At 38.1% G+C, this 13,497-nt stretch overlaps 1 protein-coding gene across 1 annotated transcript in view; it reads right to left on the bottom strand.

The window, feature by feature from the left end:
* The window catches only part of GPC6 (glypican 6), a 943,187-nt gene that overhangs the window by 462,517 nt on the left and 467,173 nt on the right, over nt 1–13,497 (bottom strand). The window contains exon 3 of the mRNA XM_070943027.1: nt 10,468–10,859. Within this exon, the coding sequence (XP_070799128.1) occupies nt 10,468–10,859 (392 nt within the window). The remainder of the gene's footprint in view (nt 1–10,467; nt 10,860–13,497) is intronic.

Genomic DNA, 13,497 nt, shown 5'->3' with positions numbered 1-13,497 from the left:
TTTATGGATCAGTATGTTGTGGTAAATTATGGCTTGCTTGAGATACCATGGTTAAGCAAACCCATGGCTTACCCCTTATGATTGTTGTGGAAAATTTTGTTGCAGACAAATATTTGATGAACACTGGTGTTTTTTTGGTAAAGTTATCAATATTCTTTAAGAGGCATACTTGTAACTTTCTCTCTGCCTACATTTGGGAGGCTGAGGAAGCTGGGTCTCTCTCTCTCTCTCTCTCTCTCTCTCTCCCTCTCTCTCTTTTCCTCTCTCTCCCTTCCCGATCTCTCTCTCTCATGCACAGCAAATCTTAATTGATACTGATACTATTTGCTTGTTCAGACCTCAAAGAAGGGTTGTCAGCACTGTAACTCCATTTCCTTCCCAGGCACACAATGCCTTCAAATTGTTTTTTGCAGGGTTAATATACTATTTGTTTTTGCTCCTAATTACCAGCTTTATCAGCATGTCATATTTGTTTTTTTCCCAGCCCGGTAATTATACTCTAAATCAGCCTGACAATTGATATTGACCTTTATTTTTAGCTTTCTCTTTCCCTCTTAGAAAAGAGGAGGAATATTTATTTATAAACCACGAAAACGGAGTTTCTGAGAATATTGATTGCACACCTTTAAAAAGAAGCAGCTTGGCAGCAGGCAGCAACTCAAAGTGATCATTGACAATTAGCAAGGCAAATTTTTCACTGTTGAACCTTGCCTTTGCCTTCTAATTCTATTACGATGTTGGTTTCGTTTTGCCCCAAAAGCATCCTGTTTGTGGCACAAAATTGGCGTCTGTGTAATCTAACAAAAGCTCAAGATAAAATTAGATTTAATCAGAAGCAAAGCGGTGGCATAAATGGTGTCAGAAACATAAAAAGTTTTTTAAGTAACCATTAAAAAAAAATTAGATGCTAATGTAATTGTTAAGTTCCTTCGTAGGGATATGAGATTAGCCCCAGTGCCAGAAGCAGAGATGGTATTCAGCAGGTTCTGACCAGTTCTGGAGAACCGGTAGTGGAAATTTTGAGTAGTTCGGAGAACCGGTAAATACCACCTCTGACTGGCCCCGCCCCCATCTATTCTCTGCCTCCTGAGTCCCAGCTGATCGGGAGGGAATGGGGATTTCGCAGTAACCTTCCCCTGGACATACAGCACAGTGCCACCAGCCTTCAGCCCCTGGAGTTGATCCAGAAAGTTACCCCGATTGATGGAATTGAAGGCCAGTGGGAGGTCAAGAAGAACAAGGACGGACACATCACCCCCATCATGATCTACCAGGGGCCATCTAGATGAGTGATCCATGCTGGGCCTGAATCCTGACTTAAAGGGATCCCAATAATCCAGTTGTTTCCAAGTTCTTTAGAGTTGTCCTGCAACTACCCTTTTCAGAACCTTCCCTCAAAAGAGAAGGTTGGAACTGGACAATAACTGTCCAGAATAGTTGAGTCTAGTAATGGCCTCTTGAGGGAGGGGAGGTCAATTGCCACCTTAAGAACCAACAAAACCATCTCCCCAAAAAGGAAAAGACCAGCTGCTAGTAGATAGAAATTTTACTAAAATCAGTTCCCAACATTCCCAGATGTAGCACCAGAGCTGTTTATTTCCCAATCTGCTTAAATTAGTACTAAAGAGCTTTTCCTTTGAAAACCACATTGTATTGGTGCAGAGTGTTCTGAACAGAAAAACTGGGCCATAATAATGTTTTTTATTTTAGAACTGGAGATAAAAATGACTACTTATGGCATCATATTTTCCTATTCAAAAAGTGTGTATGTTGTTAAATTTTCACTATTTTAACTTGTAGTATCTTTACAATAACAAAAAAGTTATATTGGCGATCAGAGCTCTTTCCTTTTTTAAATTCAGTATACATACTTTATATACAAGACTCTTTTGAATCATTAAGTCTTTTGAATCTTTTTTTTAAAAAAACAGACAACCTGTAAGCCATTGTGTCATTTCACAGATATTTACATGCCTAACTTAAAAGATTGTGCAGGTTGTGTGAGAATGGCCTGTGCTGGGTGAACACAGAGGGGCTGGGGAAGTTGTACAGATGGGAAAAATTTACCTAAGTAACTTGTGACCTTCCCTGCCAGGCAGCCTCCACATTGCCAGCTTCCCACAAACCAAGAATTTGCTTGGTTGTCAGTAAATTCACACTTCCTGCCGGCTTTCCAATTGACTTGGGGGAAGCTATCAGGGAACATGTTACTGCAGCTGACTGCAGCAGTGTGGTGGCTACAATTTTCCCCAAGCATGAGTAATGTGTGTGGCGGGCACAACATTCCCACCTGAGTCATGGGTCCTAATGTTCTGTAAATTAGCCAACCTTGCTTCAAAAATGGTTGCTCTATGACATGTCATTTTGTTCAATTTAAAAGTTACAAACAGAAAAACAGACACAGGAGTATTAATTGTACATAGATAAATTGTTTTCAATGAGCTATGTAGACGTCCGGTATTTTCCTGCCACTCCATTTCCAGGGGAAACCACAAGAACTTAAAATAGTTTAAACCTATCTGCAAAAGATTAAAATAGCTGTCCTTTTGGAAACTATTTTGGCTGACTATGGATCCAGCTATTAAGTTACTATTATTTCAAGAGTGTGGCTGCCTTATTTATTCAAAAGGATATCCAACTTTGGCTGCATTCAGCTGAAAGTAACCAAGAAGTTGTTATATTGGTGTCAGTTCTTTTCATTATGAGCATATGGAGACATTGGCAACAAAATTTAAATTAGTCCTATAAATCTGTTTCAGATATTCTTCCTTCCCATTCTTTTTATGTGGAACTGTCAATAGTGTGTCATTTTCTTCTTTTTTACTAAAACAAACTTGTCAAAACCTATGAGACATTTTGAAAGAAGCAAGACAGAAATAGAGGGGGGGGAGATCTCTGATTAGCAATATTGCCAGATGAAATTATAGATATCCCTTGGCAAACCAATAAATTTTGCATAAAGTAGATCTTATTTCATATGAAAAATTCACTGAGGGATCTAAGGAGATTAGCAGTATTGAACAGAGGAGATTTCCACACATCCCTTGTGTACAATTTAAAACCCATTGATTTATTTGAAGCAAACCTACTGTTCTCTCCAGTCAAAAGGGTCCTAAATTAACTGACAAGTTAATACAAGGCGTTCCACCTCCTTGAGATTTCAAATTGCAAATCACTCAAATGCAACAATTAATTACTTCTGCTAAACTTCTCTTCTCCAGAAGAGAATACCCATGGAATGCCATCATGGGTATTAGGGTACTATCACGGGTGGGATTCTACTGGTTCAGACCAGTTTGGGTGAACTGGTAGCTCCGATGATCAGCTGTGAGTGAACCAGTTCACTCCGACAATCAGCTGGGCCCGCCCACCAGCCCCTGCACTTTTCTTAGCTATATCTTCGCAGCTGATTAGCACGACAGAGTAGATTGCCACACCTCAGCTGTTTTAATTCCCTAGCACTAATGCAGAAGGTGATTTTTCATTCAATTGTGCATGCACACATAGTGCATGATCACCGAACCGGTTGTTAAACTGGTAGGATCCAACCACTGTGTACTATAGGTAAGACAGTACTAATTTGGCAACTTTAAGATGTTTCAAACTTCAGACTTCGAAGTTAAATAGGATTTCAGGGTCATTTCTCAAAAGTATATTGATATATTTTTATGTATCAATTTATAAAAATATCAAGGATTGGTCTTATTGGAAAACAGTAACTACTTTGGCCAATGAAGAATAAAAGCAATACTCTTTCGCTTTCGTTTTCTATCCAAGAGGTCAGCAAAGATTTATAAATGTTTATATGCATAGTATAAACAATTATTATTATTATTATTATTATTATTATTATTATTATTATTTTGTCAAGCATGTATTTTATGACAGATACAAGTGTAAACATAATTATAAGGATACAAATAAAAGAAAACATTAGTACAGGGATGGTAGGCATGCTGATGCGCTTATGCACGCCCCTTACAGACCTCTTAGGAATGGGGTGAGGTCTATAGTAGACAGTCTAAAGTTAAAGTTTTGGGGGTTTGGGGAAGAAACCACAGAGTCAGGTAGTGCATTGCAGGCGTTGACAACTCTGTTACTGAAGTCGTATTTTCTGCAATCTAGTTTGGAGCGGTTTACCATGAGTTTGTATCTATTGTGTGCTCTTGTATTGTTTTGATTGAAGCTGAAGTATTCATTGGCTGGCAGGACATTGTAGCAGATGATTTTATGTACTATGCTTAGATCAGACCGAAGACGGCAAAGTTCTAAGTTGTCTAAGCCCAAAATTTCAAGTCTGGTGGCATTCATTTAGTTCATTCCTAACTAGCTGTCAATGCTTGTGACTATTTCCAGGAAAAAAACTTAATAGTGTGAAAAGAAAGGGGAAGAGGGGAAAGAACCAAACCCTCAATGGGTCATAAAAACCTCAATGGTATAAAAATGATAAATCTCAGCATGACAGTAATTCCAAAACTATTTTGGACGTACAAAATCATTCCATACCCTGAAAAATGATGTACGTTACTTAGTAAATTTAAAATTGCACATAAAATCAGAGCTTCGTAAAACAAATGTTATTCTTTTGGAGATTAATTTGACCAAAAATGATGGCACACATTGAAGCTGGTGATTGAGATGTTAATTTTACTTTAGGCATGAAGCCAGCTTGGTGACCTTCAGCCAGTCATTCTCTCAAGCTCTAGGAAGAAGGTAATGGCAAAACACTTGTGAAATCTTGCCAAGAACACTGCAAGGACTGATCCTGGCAGATGAAGTACTTGAAGGCAAAACCAAAAAAATGTTGAATCAACTAATTAAATCCTTGTTTAACTATTTTCTAAAGCAATATCTGAAATCTGTGTTGCATTGGAATGATACAATACATTGGAGATACATGTGATGTTTTGCTATTTTTGTGTGTGAAAAAGGAGAACTGTTCAATGCCAGCTTACTCATTTTTTTCATTTTAAGTAAATCTATATATTCATACTTTTTCAACTGGGGCAGTGATCTTTCTTAGTGTCTTATTTATTTATGAATGTAATCTTTTTTATTTTTATTTTTTTACAACTAGACACAAGGACAGTTTTTTTCCCAAATGCCATCACTGTGTTAAACAACTAATTCCCACAACACTGTCAAACTATTTACTAAAACTATATTACTATTACTGTTATTCTTCTAATCCTTCCTATTATCTATCTCCTCCCACTCATAATTATAACCATGTTGCTTGTATTTTTACGATTTAAATTGTTCTGTTTGTTTCCTAGTATGATTTGATTGTTTATTAGTAACCTATGACTATCACTGTTATATCTTATGATTCTCGATGAAGGTATTTTTTTTCTTTTTTTCCCCTTTTATGTACACTGAGACAGGGGTGGGTTCTACTTACCTTTACTACTGGTTTGCATCATGCCCGCTCTTCTGCGCATGCGCAGATCACCCATGATGACGTCTAGGTCAGTGGGCGGAGCCTCCCACTGGTTTTACTACCAGTTCTTGTGAACCGGTCCGAACCGGGGGCCACCCACCACTGCACTGAGAGTATATGCACCAAAGACAAATTCCTTGTGCCTCCAATCACACTTGGCCAATAAAGAGTTTTAATCTTTTTTATTGGACGTCTACTACATTATCATGTAGATAAAGATTACTGACATATCCTGGATACCCACTTGTATCTTCTTGGACATCAATTTTGTTTGAATCTGAATCTCAACAGTCCTTTGTGTAATTTTTATTTATTTTCTTCAATATTAGTATTTGCTGTCAGTATCAAATCTTTATTTCACACAGCCCTAGAATCTGGTCTGATGAAAGACTGCATTTTTAAATCTGGCAAAATATGAATTGGATTCTTCCGTTTCATCAACTTCACTGCTTGAAAGCTAGTCTTTTTTGCAATACAATTTATAACTGAGCAGAAATTTAAACCCACGTCTCTTTAATGAAAAGATTACAATGTGGGTCCTAAATCATAATCTTACATAATCATTGAAAAGGTACAGTGCCATTTAAAAAAAATATAAGTAAAGGTTAAAATATAACAAATAGCACAGGTTGTGACATTACTTCATTCCCAGTATATGCCACCTATAAAAATTATCCTGGTGAAGAATTTTTTTTAATGGACATTACCAATATATGGCATTTCCCAAAACAACTACAGTTATCTGCAGTAAAGACATGCCATAATTATGGGTTGTTGCAATATTCTCAAAGCACAAGAGGAAGAATCTGATGAAAAAATGACATTAGAAGAGAAAATGCAGGCAGATTTTTTTTTTTTTTTTTTGCTGAATGTTGCCTTAATTAGGACATCTCTAAATAATCCACTTTCCTCCTTTATTGTGATTGAAATCCACCTGTAAAATGACAGGCCCTTGAAAGAGAGAGTGGGTGGTGGTATATAACAATGGACTTATTTCTAAGTTCTTGGTGTATTTTTACCTCTCAGCTTTATACCCTGTAATATGAATATAAATTATTTAATCAGATTTCCATTTTCATATTCTCATTTTAGACTACTTGGCAAAAGGAAAAATTGAAAATGAAATCTTTTTGAAAGCAGGAGGCACAATATTCCTTCTGCTATGCAAATCTACAAACATTGCTTTAAGGATAAATGCCTCCATTTGGGTTCTCTGTAACAGATTTTTGGAGAGCCATGGTGGCGCAGTGGTTAGAATACAGTACTGCAGGCTACATCTGCTGACTGCGAGCAGTTCGGCAGTTCGATTCTCACCAGGCTCAAGGTTAACTCAGCCTTCCATCTTTCTGAGGTCAGTAAAATGAGGACCCAGATTGTTGGGGGCAATATGTTGACTCTGAAAACTGCTTAGAGAGGGCTGTAAAGCACTGTGTAAGCAGTATAGAAGTCTAAGTGCTGTTGCTATTTAGGATAACCGATTTGAGTAAGAAGTTATTTGATCCAGATTTACAATACATTATTATTTTGAGGGATCATTCACATATCCATTTATAATGCCTTGGTAAGGCCACACTTGGAATACTGAATTCAGTTTTGGTTGCCACAATGTAAAAAAGATGTGGAGACTCTAGAAAGAGTGCAGAGAAGAGCAACAAAGGTGATTAGGGGACTGGAGGCTAAAACATATGAAGAACGGTTGCAGGAACTGGGTATGTCTAGTTTAATGAAGAGAAGGACTAGGGGAGACATGATAGCAGTGTTCCAATATCTCAGGGGTTGCCACAGAAAAGAGGGAGTCAAACTATTCTTTAAAGTACCTGAGGGAAGAACAAGAAGCAATGGGTGGAAACTAATCAAGGAGAGAAGCAACTTAGAACTAAGGAGAAATTTCCAGACAGTCAGAACAATTAATCAGTGGAACAACTTGCCTCCAGAAGTTGTGAATGCTCCAACACTGGAAGATTTTAAGAAGATTTTGGATAACCATTTGTCTGAAGTGGTGTAGGGTTTCCTGCCTAAGCAAGGGGTTGGACTAGAAGACCTCCAAGGTCCCTTCCAACTCTATTATTCTATTCCATTGAAGTGCAGTGGGCATAAATTATCAGTAAAAGGTGGCATTTCTTACCTTGGCAATCTTACAAGACAATGGCTTTTAAGTGGATTGATTAGAATTTTCCTGCAGAAACCTGAAGCTTCTTGTGATTTACTGTGATGGAGAAATAAAAAATAACAGTAACATTTTTGCCTTTGAAGAGATCTGAATAATTAAATTATATCTGCAGGCACACAGCCCTGAGTAGATGATGACAGCTGACAAAAATGCAAGTAAGATAGAAGTATGAAAAGAAATGTTTACATTTTGCTCAGAAGAACAGTTGATAGAATTGGATGAAATCTGCAGCAACAGTTTCTGCTTCTGAGATAATGAGTTTATTTCTTTCTATAGCTGGGGCTAAGGTGAAAAAAAATAAATAAAATGGCATAGTTCAGAGATGCGATGCAATCCATTACAAGGAATCGTTGAAAAATGGAAGCAGAAAAGGGTTTTGATGCTTCTTCCTCCTCTTTCTCCTTCTTGAGTTTTGAAAATGTGATGAAGATGCTGTAAGGAGCAAATTTTCATTCTTGAAGTTTATTACTAAAACATATCAGTATTCTCACTTTGTTTCAAATGAGCCTTGTGCACATTATATAAAGCAACAGGTTTAAAAGTCAAAAGACCAGTGTTTCTCAACCTTGGCAACTTCAATTCCCAGAATTCCTCAGCCAGCATCGGGGAGTATGGAGAAGTCAGCATGGCTGATTGGGGAATTCTGGGAGTTGAAGTCCACACATCTTAAAGTTGTCAAGGTGGAGAAACACTGTCAGATTGGGAGTATAAAAATACACAGATAGATGCAATTTTTAAGCTCTTGCTTGAACGGCAAAAAAAGAGCTGCTCACCAGAAGTGGGATTCACTTACCTTCCTTACTGGTTCGCAAATGTGAGCGTGCGCGCAAATGCACACAGTCTTCTGCGCGTGCACATTACGTCCGGGTGGTTGAGTGGAGCCTCCCACAGTCGCCACTACCAGTTTGTCCGAACTGGACAGAACCGGCTGAATCCCACCACTGCTGCTCACTTTTTATTTCTGAATGAAAACCCAAGCTCAGGACTGCTCTTTACCCTCAGCAACTTGGAACAAGACAGTAATAATAGTCAGGGCAATGTCCCTCTCCCTGCCTCCATTTCCAGGAATCTGGAAATAGCTGTTGCTGGAGGTTCTGCCTTCTGGAGAATGTTGGTGACTTGTCTCCTTATAAGCAGCTGGGGGAAAAAATGCAGGAGAAGATTGTGAGGTCCTGCAGTTGTGGCGTTGTTACCAGCACTACTCGTTGAGGAGTTACTCTCTGCAGTCATCCTTGAAAGCCCTGACCTCTCTTGATGCTGCTTCCATACAGATACAAAATGATTGAGAAGAGATCCCTCTCCCAAAGAAAAACTGCTAAAACTGTGACACAATGAAGTGGGCTGAATTCCCAGAGGAGTAAGAAGCAGTTTAGTCCAGATATCTTGTGTGAGAGAAAGAGTGAAGACAGCGCTTCCCCAACAGTTCTCAGAGTATATGCTTGATGTAGGCAGTAGAGTGCTTTACTTTGGCAAGACTCTTTCTATAGACATGGAATAATTAGATAATTAGAACTGCAGAAAAAACAATTACTACCAACCTGCCTTCCATTGAGGACCTGTATACTGCACGAGTCAAAAAAGGGGGCTGTGAAATATTTACAGACCCCTCACATCCTGGACATAAATTGTTTCAACTCCTACCCTCAAAACAACGCTATAGAGCACTGCACACCAGAACAACTAGACACCAGAACAGTTTTTTCCCTGAACGCCATCACTCTGCTAAACAAATAATTCCTTCAACACTGTCAAACTATTCACTAAGTCTGCATTACTATTAATCTTCTCATCATTCCTATCACCCATGTCTTCCCACTTAGGGCTGTATGACTGTAACTTGTTGTTGGTATCCTTATGATTTATATTGACTGTTTTCTAGTATAAGTAATAAATGATTGCTTATTTGTACCCTATGACTATCATTAAGTGTTGTACCTTATGATCCTTAATGAATGTATCAGGGGTGAAATGCTCCCGGTTTGGAAGGCCAGGTGCATGCGCAGAAGGCCGGGTGCATGCATGGAATGCGTGCACACAAAGCGAGCATGTACGCGCGGGGCTAACCATTGGTAAGAATGTTGGAAACCCACCGCTGATAGTGATGTACCATGTTTCCCCAAAAGTAAGACCCTGTCTTATATTTTTTTGAACCCTGAAATAAGTGCTTGGCCTTATTGCCATGCATTCAAAAGCCCGATTGGGCTTATTATCAGGGGATGTCTTATTTTGGGGAAAACAGGGTAGTTCACAATGAAGGCCCTCGGCTACCAGGGCTTGTCCATGAAAAGCCTTCGTTTCTTGTGGATTTTTATTGTGATAAATAGCACGAGCACAAGCAACTGCCCCTTTGCCACTCTTATCACCACTGTGTAGCTTTGAACATACTTTTAAAAAAGAAGCAACTATGAGATATCCATTATGACATATTTTCTATCACAATTGGGCTTTTTGACAGTACAACTTCATCTCATGCTAGCTGTACGCAATATTAAAAGTACAATACATCATTACCATTTGTCAAAGTACCTGTAATAATAAGTCCCATAAATTCTTGCTTTTTTCTGTGTATTTATATATAATGAAGAGATGAAGAGCTAGCAGACTGGCCTCCTTCTAAACACCAAATGAAGATTGACACACCATTCCTGTCTTAAGCAAGAAGCCTGGCAGTACAGCTATCATTTTTGACATAGTCCAAAGGAAAGGAAACACACTATAGCTATTCACACCCCAATAAACTCCCCTGCTAGCTATAACGTTGACATAGATGGAAAGCTGCACACCATAAATGACAGTGGCATAGAAACTTGAGTCTCCAGTGAAGCAACAGAAAAGAAAGAGAAATCATTTTGATTACCTTAGATACCCTGTTAGCAACTTCTCTGCCCACCGTCAGTCCCTGAACAAAGGTCCTTGCCGCGATGAAAGCTCTCGTCACCTGAACCTTGAGTTTCCTGGGTACATCTCCGAAAGGCTTAAGCTGGTCTGTGTATTTGCTCACGCATTCTAGATAGTCCTCAGAGAAATGATAGTGGGGGTTTATGAGCTGGAACATTCGCTCTAATAGACGGGCCCAGAAGTCATTCAACATCTCCTCCAAGTTGACATTGCCTCCTGTGTAATATCGTTTCAGTTCTATAAAGAGGTCCTGGAATACTTCTGAATTCTGCATGTACAGCATGCCGTATGTTCGAACAAACATATCATTTAAGGATCGTTCTGCGTTCTCCAGGAGCTCTCGGAAAAATTCTACACAAAGAAAGGAAAAAAAAAAAAAGCACATGGATGAGGAAAAAATGCAACAACAGCAATAGCAATAGTAGTAAGAACAGAAAAAGGCAACCTAAATTAGGGTTCTCCAACCTTGTCAACTTTAAGCCTGGTGGAAATTCTGGGAGTTGAAGTCGGCCAGGCTTAAAGTTGCCAAGGTTGGAGACCCCTGACCTAAATGGAGAGGGGGGAAAGGGAGATTTTTCAACTTAACTTTGGAGAATAGAGGGAAACACGAGCGAGATCTATAATATGCATAAATCTACAGAACTTTAAAAATGGAGAAGCTTTTTTTAATCCAATAATATTAGGATCCAGATTATGGTACATTTAATCTAATAATTATTATGATAATAATATTTAGGCCAATTAAAGCAAATAATACTTCATAAAAACACAATTAAACTACAGAATAGACTCTTAAACTAGAATTTTAAGATGCACTAGTGAGAATTAAGAATTCAATGAATTCAGAAAGATAGGGCCAAGAACGGCTATAAAATGCCTCCTATATCAAAAAATACTGTAATTTTTAGCTGTTCTATAATAATTTATCCAATCTTGACACAGCTCACATGATAAATGTTATTAATCAAAACAAATCCACAATGCAAACAGTAAAAGATTGCAAATATAAACAAAGAGTGCCATCAGGGACTAAACAAAAGCTAAAATAATCGCCTAACTGGATAAAATCATTGACCTTAAAAACCTAAACTGTTCTAAAGATTTTAATCCTTAAAGATCAAAGTAAAGGGAAAACTGGATTAAGCGGATTAGATTTATGTTCTTCGTATGAATACCAAAAACACTGTCTCAACAAGAAAAACAGTTATTGCATCACTTCTTGTTTTAATGGATTGCTATGAGGAAGATGCATGGTATAGTATAATAATTATATTTACCTTTGTATTTTTTTTAAAAAAAAATCTGATAACCCTACAGTACTTAGCTTTGCTCCTATTGGGGAAGGTAAATACCAGTATATATTGCAAAAGAGCCTTAGATTTGAATTGCAAAGTGGTTCCTTAGAAAACATATTAAAATAGAAAGTGCTGGATTCCTCTTGAGAGAGCAAAATCAAATATCCATAGTTTCAAATGCCAAATATGTTTTAAGGAGGCTGCTATAAAAGTTTCATTTATATTTCAAAACTGATTCAGTGTTTAAGCACTGAAAGTAGAGTAACTCTACTCCTTTGATACTGAATTCTTGGCATTCTGAGTATTAAATAAGTACTCTAAATAAAGTCCTAAATTGAGTACTAAATATAAGTGCTGTGGGGGTTCAAGATTCAAAATAAAGATGCTGCTACCAAATTGTGAGGATGGGCAAGAACTTCAATCTTGTAAGATTATTTATAAATCTATCAGAAGGGAAGGAGTGGTCCCACTTTACAGTTGGTTAGATCACACTGCCAAACTCTAAATTATAATCATATTCACTATATAGCTTATGTTGTAGAGGAAAAAGAGAGGAGGAGGAGGAGGAGGAGGAGGAGGAGGAGGAGGAGAAGGAGCGACTTTTAGTCCAGGTATTAGTGCATGAAGTATCACTATACAGAGCATAGGTGGAGAACAAGATTAATTTTCATTAAATATACAGTGGCCAAATGCAATTATCTAAATATAAAGCACAAACTGATTACTGATTATATTTCTTACTGCAAAAGGTTTTCCTCCAATAAATGAAGGTTTGCTAAAGGTATTTGACAAAAGCACGTTGAAAGAAAAATAAACCAACGGACAAACTCTAAATGGGCACAGATCGTAATACAGTTCAGCCTTTTATGATTAACCCGGGGTGAAATTCAGCAGGTTCTGACCGGTAGTGGAAATTTTGAGTAGTTCAGAGAACTGGCAAATACCACTTCTGGCTGGCCGCAGGAATGGGGAGGGAATGGGGATTTTGCAGTATCCTTCCCCTGCCACGCCCACCAAGCCATGCCCACAGACCCGGTAGGAAAATTTTTTGAATTTCATCCCTGAATTAACCCCTTCTCCATTTTTTAAATCATGCATTTCATTCTTAAACTTTGGAACCATATTACAGTGAAACCCACATTAATAAAAGGGCTGGTTGCCAGGTGCCATGCCAGAGGCAACCATAACTGGAGCCCAAAATCAGCTCCCCCTCTCCCAACCAAATACATTTCATTCATTCAATAGGAAACTTCCTTATTTTAAATATCTGCCTTTTGAACATCCACTTCTGCAAATATCAAATATGTTCCCACAAGGTCAGGATAAAAAATATATAAATCATACAGTAAATGAAAGATCCAGTAGTGCATGGCCACTGTGCAGATCTAAATCTGCACAAAGAAGTGATTGTAAATCTGTTCCCCTTCTTATGCATTGGACTGGAACTCCTCTTCTGCCAGACAATTTGTTGGTTGGGGATTGTAACAGTTGTATTCCTATATTTTCAAAATGCTAGGGAAGACTAATTTAAGGATGATATTTGGGGGGAAAAAACCCCAGGATCCTTGAGAACATTCTTAACCATTTGCCTTTTGTAAATATTTAAATAATTTGGAATTTTAAACTGGAGCCAAACTAGTGGTGGGTTCTAACCGGTTTTACTACCAGTTCTCTTTGTGCATGCATTTCACGCG

This window comes from Pituophis catenifer, unplaced genomic scaffold (assembly GCF_029215685.1).
Source record: "Pituophis catenifer annectens isolate HBS135680 unplaced genomic scaffold, rPitCat1.0.hap2 SCAF_4, whole genome shotgun sequence".
In the NCBI taxonomy this organism is placed as follows: domain Eukaryota; kingdom Metazoa; phylum Chordata; class Lepidosauria; order Squamata; family Colubridae; genus Pituophis; species Pituophis catenifer.
Note: the sequence above shows the minus strand (reverse complement) of the source record. Positions and strands in the feature narration are given on the sequence as shown.